This window comes from Stegodyphus dumicola, chromosome 3, assembly GCF_044657685.1.
Source record: "Stegodyphus dumicola isolate Sdum_Otavi_A_Nest chromosome 3, ASM4465768v1".
Lineage (NCBI taxonomy): Eukaryota > Metazoa > Arthropoda > Arachnida > Araneae > Eresidae > Stegodyphus > Stegodyphus dumicola.
In genome coordinates, this window is record NC_140770.1 from 30820739 (window position 1) to 30839608 (window position 18870).

Below are 18870 nucleotides of genomic sequence, written 5' to 3' on the forward strand. Positions count from 1 at the left end.
CTCTCTTCAGCAAAATTGGTCACAATTTGGTTGTAGATCAAGCTACAGAAGACTGAATATGCTTAGTTTATTTACACCTGATTTATGCATACAGGATATTTAAAAGTGCAGAAATTTCATAAATACTTTCTGTATTAGAAACTCAATGGAAAATATACAGAAAGCTCCATTTTTTAGAGCTGGGAGCATACAACACTGCCATACTAAAGGTGACCTATCTTGAATCCTCCAAGGCAAAATGGTGCACCTAGTTTTTTTTTTTTTTTTTTTTTTTTTTAAAGGCAGACCATGTTCTATAATTTTAACACAATAACCCCGGCTAGGAGAGACACACATACGATACATCATAGGAGAACCTTAATTAAGAAGTGAGGCGATGGCCCAGGCCAGTGGGAGGTGAAATTTTATTTAACTAAGCGGTAGAGTTATGAAAAGACGTTTTGAATATTAGGCCGGGTTTCTAAAATAATGAGTGGCGTAAGATCTTATGTCTATTTCTAGAAGTTCATACTTAAAATTGTCAGAGTATTTAATGTCGTCATTGAATACTGCTTTATTGTAGAAGTTACTATTGAGTTTGTTTATGAAGGTGGCCAGATTTTGAATTTTGAGATCCCTGTGAGGCTGTTCATTAACGAATGAATTAAGGCGCTCCTGTGATCTTACGCAGATAATTGTTCTGGAAAGCTTGGAGTTTGTTTATGTCGGTGTTGGAAGCTGGACTCGGGCTGCTGTGATTGCTGCATGTTAAATGTTGTTAAAGTTGCCGTTGGGGGTTTCAACCTGCAGATTGAGGCTCTATTATAACCATGTATGGGCTAGGCTACCTTGCCTGGGTCTGTGCGGACCTCGCTCTGGTGTACTGTACTACTTTGCGTACGGACAGAATAAAGAACCGCTTTTTCCAAAACGGATTATAAAATGGACTTTCTTTCCTTTCTTTCCACCGACAGCGAGGCAGCCGGTCCATTGGGGCAGTTAGCATATCGGCCGTAGCCCCGCTGACGGAAATAACTTGATCAACCACTTTGGTACATATTGTGCTCAAGACGAGTGCTGGGGGCAGTGCAAACAAATGCTGGATGAGATAATAGTGCAAGTGATGGAAGAAGGGTGCATTTACGGGTGAGAAGAATAATTTCAGTTACATATTTACGGTTATGGATAGGGTAAAATGCACTAAAAAGTGAATTCAAAAAGATTTCTTGTGACCTCTGTACTGTTTTATGTAGGTATTTCGCACAAGTCAAAAACTATTAGCCGCAGAACGTTGAAATTTCATATTTGGGACCGCTAAAACTTCTAGTTGCGTACCTTTTTTATTCCAATCAGCAGAAACTGAACGTAAACATATACATATACCCACCCCTTTATGCAGCTTAAAAAATGCTTACCCGGCCTTTATTTACGCAATCGCTGGTCATAGTCTTTTATTTCCAAAAACATAAGTGTTTTAAATTATGAAAATATTCATATTCTGACAATACCAAATTTTAAAAAGTTAATATCCGACATAAAAAGTGCTTACTTTGCCTTTATTTACGCAATCGCTGGTCGTAGTCATTTACGTCCAAGAACAGAAGTATTTTCAATGACGAAAATATTCACATTTTAACAATACCAAATTAAAAAAATATTATTATCCGAATTAAAATTGCTTACCCGGCCTTTACTTACGCAATCGTTGGTCGTAGTCATTTACTTCCAGCAACAGAATATGACGAAAATATTCATCTTTTGACAATACCAATTAAAAAACAATAATATCCGGCTTAAAAATGCTTACCCGGCCTTTATTTACTTAATCGTTGGTTGTAATCATTTACATCTAACAATAGAAGTGTTTTAAATGACGAAAATATTCATATTTTGATAATACCAAATTAAAAAAATTAATATCCGGCACAAAAATGGTTACCCGGCCTTTATTTACGCAATCATTGGACGTAGTCATATACTTCCAATTACAGAAGTGCTTTAACTGACGAAAATATTCATATTTTCACAATACCAAATTAAAAAAATAATATCCAGCCTAAAAATGCTTACCCGGCCTTTATTTACGCAATCGCTCCTCGTAGTCGTATACCAAATTGAAATCATATTTTGACAGTATCAAATTCAAAAAAATAATTTTCGACAAATAAAAAAATATAACTTTTGTGACTCCCGGTTCCTATATTTGAGAAAGTTTTATACTTGCTATGAAAAAAAAAAAAAAAAATATATATATATATATATATATATATATATACATATATATAAGAAGTTTGACTCCCGAGCGACAAAAATTGGCTGAGATATTTAATTTCAAAATTTACAATTTTTGACGTCATTTTCAACTTGCTTCGAGATATGGGTTAATTACGTTAGAATAATTGGAGGAAATAAGTTTAAAGGGAGTGCAGCAAAGAATGCGTATAGTTTAATAGGCCATACATGGAAGTTATGTGGTGTCCATATCATTTTTTTTAGTAAGCCACAGCTCGCTTAAGCAGCAGAATAATTTTTAAGTAAATTTATGGGTGAATGTATCTTGAGACGATGACTTAATAATCACATTCAGATCTTTTTTTCATGATCTCCTGTTTGAAAGCGCTTTGGTAAATACTGTACTTTTGCTTATAATCTAAGAGTATTGTTACGAAATGTTAAGGCGCGGTAAGGTAGCTTCCCGCAAAGCAAGTTTAGGGTTCCCATAAAATATCAAGGAAGGCAGGGTTGCAACATTTAGCGATAAAATTGGCGATATACCATGGAACCTTCTGGAACGAATTCTCACCGGTTTAGCCCAGAATGTTCTCGAACACAAGCCGAAAGCTATATAAACCCTGCTGGTCCGCAGTTAGTATATGCCTTATCGAGAGGGCGAGTGTGTCCCTCGTCGAGTGCGAGATAGAGTGTCTCTCATCTAGTTAGTCCGTGCGGGAACGATCGAGTTGATAGCCGGCCCAGCGAGTGCCGAGTGGGTCGTTGCGGGCATCGAAAGAGTCTCTTCCTATATCGCGGTTAGTGCATCGTCTAGAGAGCGTGTTGAGCTCCGAGAACGAGTGAACCGAAGAGTCGGGAGCTGTGCTCTGTGTGTCGTCCAGTGCATCGCGAATTGTAGCGTGGAGAGTCTCGAGAGTACGTGGAGTTCCGAAAACGACCTAGCAGAGTCGGGAGCTGTAATCTGGTGCTTTGCAGTGAAGCCGTCTCCAACGCCTGAAAGTGTGAAGGCTGTGTCGCTGAATGTGTCAGCGAGTTTAAAATAGTTCGACGACTGTAAAATTGTTTTGGAGCTGTTCTGTTTGATATTGACTAATATTGGATAAATAAAGTGTGCTTCGATACTCCAAGTGCTGTCGTCGTTATTCACTCCAAATCCACACGAACCCCGTACGAACGTGAAGGAAGAAAATAACGTAACAACTGGTGTCAGAAGAAAAAAGCAACAGTATGTTTTTTCTCCAGAAATCTTTGCCAGGGAATACAGTAGTCATAACTAAACCCCATCACGAATTTTTATATATAATTCATTAAGTACTTAAAAGAATTTATTAACATGCTCACTAGTTTAAATCTCATACAAGTAATTAAATCAGCTAAAAGGAAATGTTGTTATTTTGAATATTTAAGGGCTATTTCTGAGTGAATGTAGGCAAGTAATCTTGCAAAAAAAGTGAACAAAAATATGTGCAAATGCAAACAGAATATCTAACACGTTGTAATAACTACTTATTAATTTTTCAGGGTGACAACTGAAGTAAGTGCAGGAACCAGACAGGAGAAGGGTTAAAAGAATCCTTTATTAAGCTCTTTAAAATTCACAATGCATCGACTTGACGCTAACAAACTACGCCTCTCTCGAGCGCAACTCAACTAACAATAACTAAAAATTCAGTAGACAGTACAGTAACAGTACAGTAAGTAACAGTACAGTGAAAACAGTAGACTTTTCCAACAGGGCTCTGATAATCCTGTTACTTAAAACCGCGTTGAAGTCTAGTGGCAGTAATATAATAGCAATTATGCCACTTTAACCAGAAATAGATGCAGAATCGGAGAGCTCACGCTACAAAGGTATAGTGCTTACCCACACTTTCTAACTTTAGTTTCTAGAACCTCAGTATTTAAACCTTTTCTCCAAATGGTAAAATTTGGATTCCTTCACGCCCGCTACCAAATTTAAATATTCCGGCATTGACAATTAGGAGAATGAAGGCTTATAGGAAAGAAGGCATAAAGTTAACTGGTTATTCAAAATAAATATAAATTCCTACAACGTGAATACCTATTTTACAAGTTTCAGATTAGACTAAGCATTTATATATGCAGACATACATACAAATAAGTTAGAAGTAAACTTTTTTTTGATAGAAAAAAATTCATTCCTATAGTAAGCTGCTGAAGATGTGACATCTATAGGGTGTCTCAATCCATGTCATACCATGATAGACCAGCATGTCACGTTTGGTAACGACCTTTTGAAACACGCTATATATGTCGTATACCGCTGAAATTTTCTTGCTCCCTACGTAACAGAACTCTGTGCTCCTATGTTTGCAATTATCAGTGATATTATCAATAAACATTGACCTATCTCAAAAGCAGTTATATCATCTCCATGTTTCCGATGTTATTCACAAATCGCAATGAAACAGGGAGATGAAAAATAAAATAAATCATTAATTGTTTCAATAAAAATTAGCAGCAGGGAAGAGTAAAAAATAGCGAAATAAGTTTCATTCAATAGTAGTAAATAAAATAGTTTCAGTTACGTCACATGTTTCATATGTAATAGCAATTATAAGAACAATTGTAAAGAGCACTTTAAAAACCTTTGGTGGCCAATTTTATTGATGGAATTTAAAAATATGAAATGTCCAAGAAATATCTTCTTATTAATAAGTGATTTTCTGAATGAAAGAAAAGTTTCCTTGTATGATGTTAATAATTGACATCACAGAAATTACCAAAGGGGTTGTCCTCCAAGGCTCAATATCTGGTCCACTTTTATGGAATATTATTGCTAATATAGCTTTAAACATAACCTTACTACAAAATGTTAGTATACAAGCTTATGCTGACGATTTTGTTTTGTTAGCCACGGGAAGTGGTCGCCTGTAAGTTTCGCCACTCAAGAATTGGAGAAGTAGTCTTTCCATGTTAAACTCAAATTTGATCCAAAGAAGAGCTTTCTTTTGGATATTGCCAAAACTAATACTAGATCAATACATCCCAGGTACAAACTGTATGGACAACCAATTAAAGTTTCTAAGACAATCAAATATTTGGGCATTGCGATCGATGGAAAACTCACTTTTATATCTCACCTAGATCAAATAAAGATCGAATGCAGCCATATTCTTAATAGACTTAGTAAAATGAATCTTCAAGGTAAAGTTCTTAAGAGTTTATATAAAAGAACTATTGAGAGAAAGATCTTGTATGCATGTGGCGCATGGTGGACTGGAACGGTCCGAATGCGTAACAAAATTTTGCAAATTCAAAGAATCGCTTTATTGGGGATTACTAAGTGTTTTAGAACTGTTTCCACAGTAGCTCTTCAGATTTTGGCTGGATGTCCTCCGATCGATATTTTAGCGGAAAAAGAATATACTATCTTTCAATTAAAAGCTGGTAATAAAACTGTCGATTGTTTCAGTGAGATCTTCTCAGCTAGAGATTTTAATTTTGAGAAAGGTTTAGACATTTATTCAGCTTTGTTAAAACGGTCGAATTGGCATGAAGGCCCCTCCAATATGACAGGCTACACGATTTTTACAGATGGATCTAAATTAAATGGTCATGTGGGGGAAGCCTTTTGTGTGTTCTCAGATAAGAAACCAAGCTTACAAAGGAAATGTAGACTTTCTGTCTATCAGGCAGAGTTAGTGGCCCTGCAAAAGGCCTTACATTGGTTTATTTCTAATTCTGCGATAGATCCTGTAGAAATGTATAGTGACTGCGAAAGTGCAATTGTTTAAATTACGGATGTTTGTCCAAATAACGATCTAATTAAACAGATAAAAGGCATGCTCATTTTTCTTAGCGCTTTAAGAGATATTAAACTCTTTTGGACGAAGAATCATACTGGTACCATTGGTAACGAGTTAGCAGATAGATTGCAGATAGCCAAATATCGATCAGATAATTGTTAGCAGATAGCCAAATAACGATCTAATTAAACAGATAAAAGACATGCTCATTTTTCTGAGCGCTTTAAGAGATATTAAACTCTTTTGGACGAAGAATCATACTGGTACCATTGGTAACGAGTTAGCAGATAGATTGCAGATAGCCAAATATCGATCAGATAATTGTTAGCAGATAGCCAAATAACGATCTAATTAAACAGATAAAAGACATGCTCATTTTTCTTAGCGCTTTAAGAGATATTAAACTCTTTTGGACGAAGAATCATACTGGTACCATTGGTAACGAGTTAGCAGATAGATTGCAGATAGCCAAATATCGATCAGATAATTGTTAGCAGATAGCCAAATAACGATCTAATTAAACAGATAAAAGACATGCTCATTTTTCTTAGCGCTTTAAGAGATATTAAACTCTTTTGGACGAAGAATCATACTGGTACCATTGGTAACGAATTAGCAGATAGATTGCAGATAGCCAAATATCGATCAGATAATTGTTAGCAGATAGCCAAATAACGATCTAATTAAACAGATAAAAGACATGCTCATTTTTTTTTAGCGCTTTAAGAGATATTAAACTCTTTTGGACGAAGAATCATACTGGTACCATTGGTAACGAGTTAGCAGATAGATTGGCAAAGGCTGCCACTGAAAATCAAATTATTGATTTTGAAGAAAAAGACCTTTGAAATCCTTGTTGAAAAGTTTGACTCTATGGCAAGCAAAGTGGAACGACCCAGATTCTAAAGGAAGATTCACATATAATTTAATCTCAACTGTAACTGAGAGAATATGCCTAAGTGACAGCTATCTAAAGCAAGCTTTAACTAATCACGGACACTTTCCACTTTTATTATAATAGGTTTTCGATAAAAAATTGTGCCTGTCCATGTGGCATGAGAACTGTTGATATTGAGCATCTGTTGCTTAGATGCTCTTCCATGAAAAATATTGTTCTAAGATTTATTCCAGATATTGCTAAATTTAATACTCTAAAGGATCTAAGTAAAAATACAGTGACTAAGTTGAAATTGACAAATTTCATAAAATATGTACCTGTAAATGAAATGAATTTATATATTGATTGTGTTTAAAATTTCCCTGTCTGTTTTAAGGAAAACTAGGATGTTTTATGATATTCTGTTATTTTATTTCTTTGTATATGTACGTAACATATTTCATGCATGTAAGTAACATGTGTTATATTTTACAAAGTATGTAACAATGTGCTTTTGTTGGTGTAGCTGGTAAATCTCACGAGCTCCTAGATTTAGTTCATATTTTAGTTATTTATTCTATTTAAAGTTATTTCAGGTAGTATGGTGGTAGTTCTACTGCTTAATGGGTCTGATTTAGACCTTGTTTTAGATCTCAATGTTTCTTTAATTAAATAGCTTCACTAAGCCCTGTTAAGCCTCTAATGGCGGTACAGGAAGTTCGACCAGTCATACGTTTCATATACGTCATACGTCACATGTCATACAAATTTGGGCCAACTTCCTAGAAATCTATCTGGCATTTTGTCCTACCAGAAAATCCTTGCATATTAATAAATTACCTACAGTTGTAAGTACTGCTGTTCCTTCTAATTGCCTTTGGAAACAACTGGAGTCCTGAGTAGGAACAGGAAGCTTACTTGAAGCTATGTTCATGCGTGTGTAGAAGATACAACAAAGGTAAGGAGGGTTAAAATTACCCTTTATTTCTCACATCGTACAGCCGTTTCCACACTTCGGGATACAGAGACCAGCACTTATGGTCTAAAACGTAGAAAATAAGAAATAAAACTAAATAAACTTAAAACGTTAGTAAAACTTAAAACCCTTACACAGGCTAAATGTACAACAATTATGATTATATCCATAAGCATTCTCTATCACTAACGATAAAAATGTTAAGGAATATGTGCATAAGAATTTCGCATTCATTATTAATATTTGTTACATACAGAATATGACTCTCAAAATCATAAAAATTAAGTATCTCAATGTAAAAGGTGGTTATAGGTAATTTAATCTTATCATGAAAGAAGAGTCAACGCACCCCGAAATTGATGTAAGCTGCTAACACCGATCCTGCAATGGTGGCAAATCCTCCCGTCATGACGGCATGAATTTCAGATTTGGTCATCAGTGGCAGATAAGGCCGAATCAGGAGTGGAGCTTCTGTCTGTAAATGAAAGGAAATTAACAGTCGGACGAAACGTTAAAGGATAACGCAAAAATTATAGCTCAGGTAATTACTTTGCTTTTTTATTACAAAAATTTTTTTTAATAAATAACTATTTTTTATTCGACAGTCACAGAAGATATCCTTCTCTCTAATTCTTTGGAGCAAGTGTCATACTCCAATTTCTATTAAACTTTAAACTAGAGACGAAAAAAAAAATAATTTTTAAATACTAAGACGATCGAGAAGTAATACGCTTTGGTAAAGAAGTACAACCTTGCACCATGTTTTCCCATATTTCGATTCTACGACTCCAATTATGCCTAGATATTAAATTTTGTAATTTTTGGTGAGAAATTTATGGAGAAATTCAAAAATTTATCTTGGCATATTTTTTCAGTTTTCGCCAAGAATAATTTATTTGGCGAACTTCTTAATTTTATAGTAACCTATTTTTATAGGTTTTATAGCAACTTATTTTTCTTTCCTTTTTTTTCACCGTACACGAGAGGAAAAAGGTCATCGTTTATACTTTCAAATAATTTTAACCAAGTACGTAAACCATATTTGGCGTTATTATCTCTTATAAACAAATATACCGACTTTCAAAACGCACCAATATAAAAATTCACGTATATCTTAGCAAATTTTGAATAAAAAACATTTATTTTTGCAGGTATCCTTAGAAATACATCTACTTTAAGATAATGGTAATTTTACAGGTTGTAATTCAAAATGTTTTTCGAAAGATTAAAAAAAAAAATTATTTAAAAATACGCATTTAAAAAATAAATCATAAAAAATTGGCGGAACCTAAATTTCGAAATGTGAAAGATAGAATCGAATAAGTTTAAAAAAAATAGGGATATTAAAAAATCTACACCAAATTCGATTAATATGGAGGAGCTAAAAATTTGAGAGCTAATGTTTTAAAAACTACTCTTGCGAGTTTTACAAAACTTGGCATTTTGGCATAATTTGAGTCGTAGAATCGAAATATGGAAAACAATTGTCATGTCATTTCAGAAAAAGTCCGATTTTGTGTTAAAATATCTGTATTAGAACAATGCTATATATAAATCTAATACATATCCTAAGTCGCACTTTTGAGACATGAAAAACACAAGCTGAATTTCGTCAATCGGCCCAGTAGAAAGGAGTACATAGAAATAACTATCTCAATTTTTTTTTGGGGGGGGGAGGGGTGCGAGGTCCACATGGCAGGAATTGGCATGGTCGGCTTTTTGCCGCAGTGTGCAAACTTTGCAAATTCTAAAGTCTAACCCCCCCGGTTTTTTCCTCAGTTTTAAAAGTTCTGCACCGGCTCTAGCGCCGGTCCTGGATATTGGTACCAGCGACAGTGATACTGGTAGTGCAGATAACCACTCTAGTGATATCGACATTGACTGTGAATAAAAAGTACTAACATGTCCGTTTTGACTGATAATAAATCATTTATCTCAATGTATTGTGAGTACTGTTTTCATGTTAGCTACTTTCAGACTTATAAAACGAAAGATGTATTATAGATGCAGATTATCTGATGCGGCTTCTCCTCAAGAGTTTTTTTTTTTTTTTTTTCTCTTTCTTTAATGTGAGGTAAAATTTAAGGATATAGTTTATACCCGACAGAATACGGTAAGTTTAACAAACGATTAAAACTGAATTTTAAGCAACGATTGAAATGAAATAATTTATTCACACCTCTGATAGTACTAAAAAAAATAATTCTCAGTAATACAGAAGATCGTTTGGAACTATTCTTATATGTGCCCTCAGGTCGCCAAATGCGGCGACAAATTTCTGGCCATCCACGCCGCCACATTACTACCTAAATGTTTTTAAGCTATAATCCGAAGCAGAAGCAAAAAATTTAGATAGAAAAAACGTAAAGTTTCTAACTAAAAATATTCGACAAGAATCCATCTACACAGTGATATGTTTTAAGTTAAAATGAAAATCACAGAATTGCACAATCTAAGCAGCGAAGGAATCTACGAACTACACACACCTAGCTTAAATAAATTAACATAACAACAACAAATTTCAAAGAGTACCATGTACAAAGCTTTCTGTTTAAACTTAAAAAAACATCTACGAATTGCACAATCTAGGCAGAGAAGGAATCTACGAACTACGCACACCTCGCTTTAATAAATGAACATAACAACAATAAATTTCAAGAATACCGTAAATTCAGCGTTCTGTTTAAACTTTAAAAAACATCTACGAACTGCACAATATAGGCATTGCGCACTAATCAACAAAATAAACTAAAACAACTAAAATAAATTTCAAATTCAAAAAATCAACAATAACGGCAGAAATTCATACTAAAAAAACAATAAACATAACATTCTACTAAATAAGATCAAGAATTAAAAAAAAAAAAAAAAAAAAAAAAAAAAAAGCACTTGTCATGAATGAATGCTTCTTCGAACTTCCAATTTCAAACATCACCAGAACAATTTCACCACAAATTTGTTCAAAGCATCTTCTCCCGTTTCAGAACAACAATGGAAAAATATTATAAACTAAATAAAACTCAAAATCGCATTTCCGATTATAAGTCGGCAACGTCGCTTTAGCACGCCGTCACATAATCTCTGTCGTATTTATATGACAGCCAGATTCACTATCCACAATATTGATACTATGTTTCACAAATAAATGTTCAAACCCTTTTCTACTAAATACTTGTAGAATTTCCAACCACCCGTAAAAATAGTTGTACCAGGCACGCGACTAAAATTTTTGCCAACACTTCATAAATCGCTTAATTACCACACGAACCAACTAGCAAATCCGAGTTTCCACGTAAAAAGGGTTGCCATAGAAATCAACATCGCCCACAAAACCATCGGAGAACATGACATGCAATCGCGCCAAAAACCAGGGCACAACACATATCGCCGCATTTGGCAACCTTAGGGCGCATATACGAGTAAAGCTGATCGTTTTTTTAAATAAAACAGACTTATAAAATTCACTTTTAATTTTATTCTGTTTACAAAGTAAAGCGAAAAACTTTAGAATTATTTTTAAAATTAGACGTCGAACATTAAGCAATGCACAGAGAATCGTTGAAATTCGACTTGAAAAATGCTACTTGTGGATAAAAATACTGACCATGCCTAGGAAGATGTTGGCTGCTGCATTCATGGACTCGCAGGCAGTAGTTCCTATAGTATGCTGAAGCAACCAGCCCACTTTCATCACCAACACCTGCATTATGCCATAGTAGTACAGCAAAGACACAATGAAGCTGAAGAAGATTATCACGCTCAGCACCTAGGGGAAAAAAGATATTAGAAATGTACTGTTTTTGAAAACCTGCACGAGAATTGAGAGCTGATTAATTTAGATATAACTACCCATTTTCAACAAGCTTTAATTGATTTGACGTATTTCAAGTTACCGAAAGCTAATCTTACCATTATTTGTTCCAGAACTTATATATTTTTAAATCCAGCTTCTCAAAGTGATGGTTTATAATGCATCTCTCATTTTCGCAATTAACATAAACACTGTTGTCACTTGCAACGCCATCTGCCGGCTAAATTATAAAGCAGAAATTGACGTGATTTTATTCTGAAATGTTTCCAGCTCAGATGATCGGATATAAGTTGAATCTCGATGAAGACAAACCGGCTCCAAGGCGCAACGCTTTTTAAGAGGGTTCACCGGCTACATTCTTTATTTTTATGAAGAAAAAGACACAAGATTAAGAGAATTTTAAAATTGTTTTGAGCCCTCTCAGTCCTTCGGTCTTAATTCGAGTATCGTATGACTAAGCAATAATCAGGTCCTGGACATAAGTGGCAAATGAAAGACTCTTCGGTCTGGAAATATCCCACGAAAATATATCAAAACTGTATTTCTCTAAAATAATAAATCTGTTAGTCCCTCCCTTTCCAGATCTAAAATTCTAATTCTTCACCGTCCTTAAAATCACTGCCATTGCTTTCATACTTTCCTATAAGCAATTCGTTTTCTGTTTAAACATAGTATTATTACATTTCAGTAATCGAAAGTAATAAATACTATTACTAAGGTTTCAATAGTCACTTTACCACCGGAAGATAAAAAGATAAATGGAGATAAAAAGAATTTGTTTAAATGTCGTATAAATGTGTAAAATATGCTCACTATTTTAAATTCACTTTTCTTAATTATATTACAAATCTTATTGTCTCTTATTCTTTACACAGACGTGAAATATCTCAAATTTCATATAAGGAAGACATTCAAAATTGGGCAGGCTCTGTTATTTTACCTTCTGTTCTCTTTTGTTGTTATTTAAATCCATAACATAATCCTATTACTCCAGTTCACTTTCTTTACAGGTCATAAGGCAGTTCTTATTAAAAGTATCCTCGATTATAGAAACATATCTTCGACAGCAACATTAATTGAGCATCCTTGAACTAATTTATGCGTTACCTTTAACATGCAGAAATCTATAATTGCTACAAAGGTCACCGCTGGGTTTTCCATTGTCAAATAATTGGCTATTCCCCACTGAGAGAGAACTCATGTTAAAAACCTTGTTTTTAAATTTAATTCTTACAAATTTACTCCTTTCGTTGAAAGACAACGTATTATTACTAGAATATCTATATTTTTAAATAAAAAATAGACGTGCTTTTTTATACATGATATATTGGAAACGATGGAGAAAATAAATCAGGAAATTTAAATCTTGCAAAATTTGTAGTATTTGAGTTATAAGATATTTTCCTCGTTTTCTTAGCGTGCCTTCGTGGTGTAGTGGTCTGCATGCTGGACACATATTCCAGAGGACCGTGGTTCGATTCCCGGAGAAGGCATTACAAATTTTTCATCTTTCTTGCGTCTCGAAAAAATCCTAATACCTCTACAGTGGCACCCGAACTAAAAGGGTGGTGGATGATGATTCTCCCCACCCAGGAGTTGGCGAATGGGTCCGCTAAAAACCCCAGTCGCCCTTTAAAAGGGGAAGTATATAAAGTATTTCTCCCGCTTTCTTAGCCTGCCTTCGTGGTGTAATCGTCTGCATGCTGGGCGCAGACCACTACACCACGAACAAGTATTCCATAGGCCCGTGGTTCGATTCCCGGCGAAAGGCGTTGCAAATTTTTCATCTTTCCTACTTCTCGAAAAAATCGTAATGTCTCTACAGAGTAATATGTCAGAACAGTTATTATTTAGAATACAAAATAACTACGAAAAATTAGACATTCAAAAAATGTATCAGACATGTCGCTATGAACTTCTACCTTTGCACCAACAACGATTATGCTAATGAAACGACTGTTTATCGAAACTAGTTGTTATGTGCGCTGCGTGGACATCAAATTATTTAGTTGCACTCATAAAGAGGTTATCACACCTAGCTTCAATCCCTGCTAGACGAGACTTTTCTGAAAACGAGATTCTGGTAGCACTGGTTTAAACGGGAGGATTGCTAGAAAAAAAGAGCACCGCTGGAAGCGAAATCCCGCCTAGCTACGGAAACGATGTACCGGCTACGCAGGACTTTTTGACACTTCGGCGAAAATTTTCGGCTGGAGCTCTGTCCCGCGTAGAGATCAACCAATCAGACGACAGTTCTGCTTCTGAAGGATCACGTGATCCCAATCTGAGCAATGATCGATTACTGTTTGGCGTTCAATTCTTTGCAGTAATTTAAAATGGTAACCTAGCTATGCGGGTTTCCTGGAAATGTGCGGGTCCTGAGAATTGCCCCTTTCGACGTCCAGTACTTCGTAGCGGAAACATAATGCGGTCGGAATATAAAGGGAAACTACTAATACCCCCCCCCCCCTCCGTACTAAGTAGTTTCACGAAACATTGCTTAAAAATCAAAGGTAAGGAGAGTTAATGTTTTCGAAAAGAAGCAAGCTGTAATATGATATTTTTGTACATCTTCCGACCTACTTAGGTTAGTTTTAATCTTAACACATTTAATTTAAAATTTCTTGAAATAAATAAGACACTCGATTTCAGCTGAAAGACAATTGAAGTCTGATTAATACTAACTAGCGCTCATTTATGCCCTCGGATTCCAGTCGTTGTTAAAACAAATTTTAATAAAACTACAGTAAATTATTTTACATCTTATTCCTAGATAATCCCTACATATAGCGGAAGCTCTCACGGCGACATCTTCCTGAGCCGACAATCTCTAAAAGCGAATAGCATTTCAGAGAACATAAATATATAAAGGTTGTAAACTCAAACGATAATCCTGATCTGAAAAGCGACCACCAGCATAAAAAGACCAAAATCGTCTGAAGTTGCGGATGGTCATCTAAAGGAGATTTCATGGTATAGACGTAAACAGACTACAGAAGTAAATTATTTATTAACTTTCAAAAATGAAATAAAATAATTGCTCCTGAAAATAGAAAATTAGTCTTTCAGCTTGTAAGAATTATATTAATTTTATTAACAGTTAAATTTTAAGTTAAATTTCCTTTCCTGTCAAATTCTTAACTTCAACTTACTACTTCCGGCCAGAATGTAGTTTTGGAATTTTTCTGAATACTTAATGAGGAGGAGCGGTATTTAAACCGCGAAGTTACTTGCAGAGTTAGAGAAAACCACAGTTTCTGATTTACGCGCGTCTGCCTTTTGGCTACTCTCTCTCTCAAAGCTGTTATTACGTTCAGCCGTACTCAGGCCCTTGAAGTGAAATAGTAGTGAAATAGCGTTAAGGGTCCAGCTCGTTTAGAATCTTGATAGCTTCGGCTATATTTCTTTAGTTAATCTTAGTCTCTTAAGTTCAAGCCCAAGTGTCGGCTTTGATTGCACACTCCAAGACGGAGTTTTGGAGTTTAATGTTAAATCTTATTGGAATAATAAAGGGTTAGTTACCCTTCCATCTTGTTGTTTCTTGTCATACGAACTTAAGCGATTATTCGCTAACTAGTTCTTAAGGTTCGTCACTTTCTACAGTAAATGAGAACTATGCATTTATAAAAAAGATGTTTCTTTTTGTTATTGCTTGTTTTGCGTAAATTATATTCATTATAACAGCAGAACCAGAAAAATACCAAATATCATTTTCCAATAACACAATCCGGGGTTTAAGGCATAACATTCGTGCAGGACTTCCGTCGAGTATTTCCTAGTTTTTTGTGACAGAAAACACAAATATAACATTTTCGTGGAATATTTGTTACAAACATATTTCCTAATTTTGGAGACATGGCGTTCAGATTCTGGAGACGTTTTGTGAAGTTTACGTTTTGTGAAGCAAAAGCGACGATCAGAAGTCGCATAACATGGCCTGCTCTGGAGCTCGGTGAGAGTATATGAACTGATATAATTTAGGTTCCTTAATAACATTATAAGATTTCTGTAATTTTAAATGAATTTAGGGTATACCTTGAAAGCGAAAATGGCAGGTTGCAGAGCGGCATCTGTCAGGGATCCAGTGACCAGGTATCCAAAGACGAAAGAAGATCCTTTGTCTGTGATGTCCAGAAAACCTTTAACTTTGTCTCCCAAACAGCGAAAAATATCCTTCCCCACACTCCATCGCAAAATCAGAAGCCCGATGCAGAATTGTACAAAAATGCCCCATAGTAGACGGCGCCAAATAATCTAAAATACGTAGAATACATTCAATTATATTTCAAAGTGACCAAACAAAAGTTTCGAAATAATATGAAATGACAAGAGGAAATCGCATGATAATAATCAGGAAATGAAAAGTTGAGACTGGTAGCAATTTCTAACCCATAATGAAAATCTGATTACGCACTTGCCTAACTTTTGTTTCCTGAAAACGATTTGGGATATAAACTTGGAACGAACTTGGATTATGAAACGTTCTCGCAAACTTCTTTGTAGGTTAGAGAAAATATCATAATTTCAACTACTGAGAATAATTAAAAGTCATTTATAGAAAGCCTACCGTCTGATTCGAAAGATTGCGATGTCCAAAATGCATTCTTGCTCTTTTCAAATTTAGCAAAATATTTTAATGCTGAATACGTATGATATGCAACACAAAGAAAAAACAGTTTACAATAATATTCGTTGAAACGTAAAAAAAATGGCAATGATATGAATAACTCAGTCCTCTTGTAGGGTTTATATTTATTTTAACTAACATTTATTTTAAGTTTAAACTATCTTTCCTGTCAAGCCTTACTTATCCCTGGAACTGCCAATGCCAGAGTATGTAAATTTTAGTAGAACGCGCAAGGATTCAAATTATCAGCGGAAGTATTCTGAGTTAAATAGAAAGGAAACGAGTTCGAGATGTGCTGTTCTTACTTCACGAGCGCGGAGGTAGTTAGCCAGAAATTGAAGAACCCCGCGTTTCGGCCTGTGTGCTTGCCTCGGAGAATTGTTAATCGTTCAACGTGATATTCAAAGTTAGCTGAATTAGCAGCGGTATTGTAAAACGCGGTGAGGTTAGTTACTTTTAGAGAGCCTCGTAGTTAGAGTCTTGTTATTATTTCTTTTCAGGTTCTTATTTTTATTTTACCGCCGGGTCGGCGTAGTTTGTGAGCGTCAAGAGCACGCAATTGTAACTTCTTAAGTTGAATAAAAAGGGACTTAAACCCTTAGCAAGACTCTGTCTATTTTCCAGTTTCAACAGTCACCTCTTGGTTGCGTGCAGGTTGGAGGCGCGCAACTCTACACTCTTTAAAATGCAAAGTAATAGATCTTCGTTGTCATCAAATAAACTTACATCCTTTCCGTTAAAATGTGAAATGCAGCTAAAAAGGGGGGAAAAGGAAAAATGCATATGCTGATCCTAAAGTACAGAATTTCGAAGTCATACTGAGGTATTATTTATTATGAGATGGAAAATCGGCAGGAGGTGAAAATCTATAGAACTGATGCATCTATAGAACTATAGCACAGGAAACACCCTTAACTGTACAATGGAATAAATGTTAATAAATCCTGTTGCAATCGGAAAGCATCAAAATATTACAGAAAATTATTTTTAAATGCCTCATTTTCTCTATTTTCTAAGCAATGTAATGTTATAACTTGGAAGATAAATGTAAGACCTTGAGTGTTGTAGATAGACAACAACTCTTTTTTTTTTTTTTTTTTTGCTTCCGATGGGACGAAAGCAAAACGATGCAAATAATACTTGACGAAATTATGAAATCACCTACCCCGAATAGTTAAGTTTCCTTAACCCTTTAACTGTCAAGTTATTTTGATGATTTGGGTACACAAATTGTCAAATTTTTTTATTGCAAAAACCAAATGTTTAGTACAAATTAAAATATACTTAAGTAGTTAAAAATTGATATTTTGACGTACATGGGTAAAATTTTTAAAGTTTTGTAGCCACTGCATATTTTCTTTGAGGCAGCTGTCACTCAACATGGCAGTTGCAAAGTTCGCTTCTAGTGGAGCATTATTTTCTAAAAATAAAAAAAAAATTAACTATTTTCTAAAACATAAATAAATATAAGTGAATACCTATTAGTAGTTCAGTAATTCAGTCTTATGTGGTACAACTGGAAACACTTTTCCAAGCACAAACCAACTCCACGATCACTACACCAGAATCGTGATTCCTTCCTTATCTTTTCCCCATTTTTATCCTTTTTCGAACAACACAATTTGCACTGTCTTGTAGGTTCACGTTTCGCAGGAATAGGAGGAAAATGGGATATAAAATGTCGTTCAGTAAGACGGGCAGGGTTATCTATTGTAGGTGGTCTGCCAACATTCTTTTGTCCAGAAGCTGCATCATCATATTTATGTAAAAGCTCTTCTACAACTTGGATTCGAAATTCTAAAAATGTAATACGTTTCCCAACTACATTTTTATAGAGCAAATATGAGTTCCAGAGTACCTTGTCTAGTAAATGTAAAAATATCTTTTTATAATATTTTATCTGACGTTTTCGGATTGTTGGATGAAAGGATATTTCCTGATCACAGCGATCTACACCACCCATAGTTAGACCGTAATTAGAAACAATCTTCGGCTTGAGTATATCTCCATTTTTTATTTTTGAGGCTGACCATGGAAGTATCATGAATACTGCTCATCAAACACACATCCTTCATCCTCGGTTGAAGAATCTAAATCATCTATATAACGTTTCAAAGAACTGGACGCTATTTTATAACAAAAAGATCCCATGCACCTTGAACCAAATAAACTCTAACCTTTGAAATCTTCAGTAAAGTGCTGTCATCTATTGAACTGAGCGCACATTAACTTTTCCCGAGATACAGTCGGGTTTGACAAAGAGATGAAGCCGAAATAAACGTCTCCCGATATATGTTCGGGTATAACAATACGATGCACTCAAAAAAAAAAAAAAAAAAAAAATTACCCCGAGTATTACTCGGGCGTGACATTTTCGAACACTAGTGCATCTCGGGCATGACAGTTAAAAGGTTAAGGTATCCATGGGAACATGTTAAAAAGGCCAATTTTGGCAAAAAATGGCAATTTTCTTTTATTCGTTCATTGAATAAACTGTTTATTTAGCTTTCCAAAACGGGGTCTGCTTTCGTTTCTACATTAATTAGAAACCGAGATATTAATGATTTCATAAAGACGCAAAAAAACCGGAAATGGGTA

The 18870-nt window shown here is 34.9% G+C and overlaps 1 protein-coding gene across 4 annotated transcripts in view; it reads right to left on the reverse strand.

Annotated features, from left to right (window-relative positions):
- LOC118203352 (uncharacterized) overlaps positions 1-18870 on the reverse strand; it is a 168783-nt gene that overhangs the window by 14286 nt on the left and 135627 nt on the right. For all 4 annotated transcript variants that reach the window (XM_085812697.1, XM_085812699.1, XM_085812700.1 and 1 more), the window contains exons 6-8: positions 15681-15899; positions 11439-11600; positions 8184-8309 (exon numbers count right to left, since the gene is read on the reverse strand). In XM_085812697.1, coding sequence (XP_085668823.1) covers positions 8184-8309; positions 11439-11600; positions 15681-15899 — 507 coding nt within the window. The remainder of the gene's footprint in view (positions 1-8183; positions 8310-11438; positions 11601-15680; positions 15900-18870) is intronic.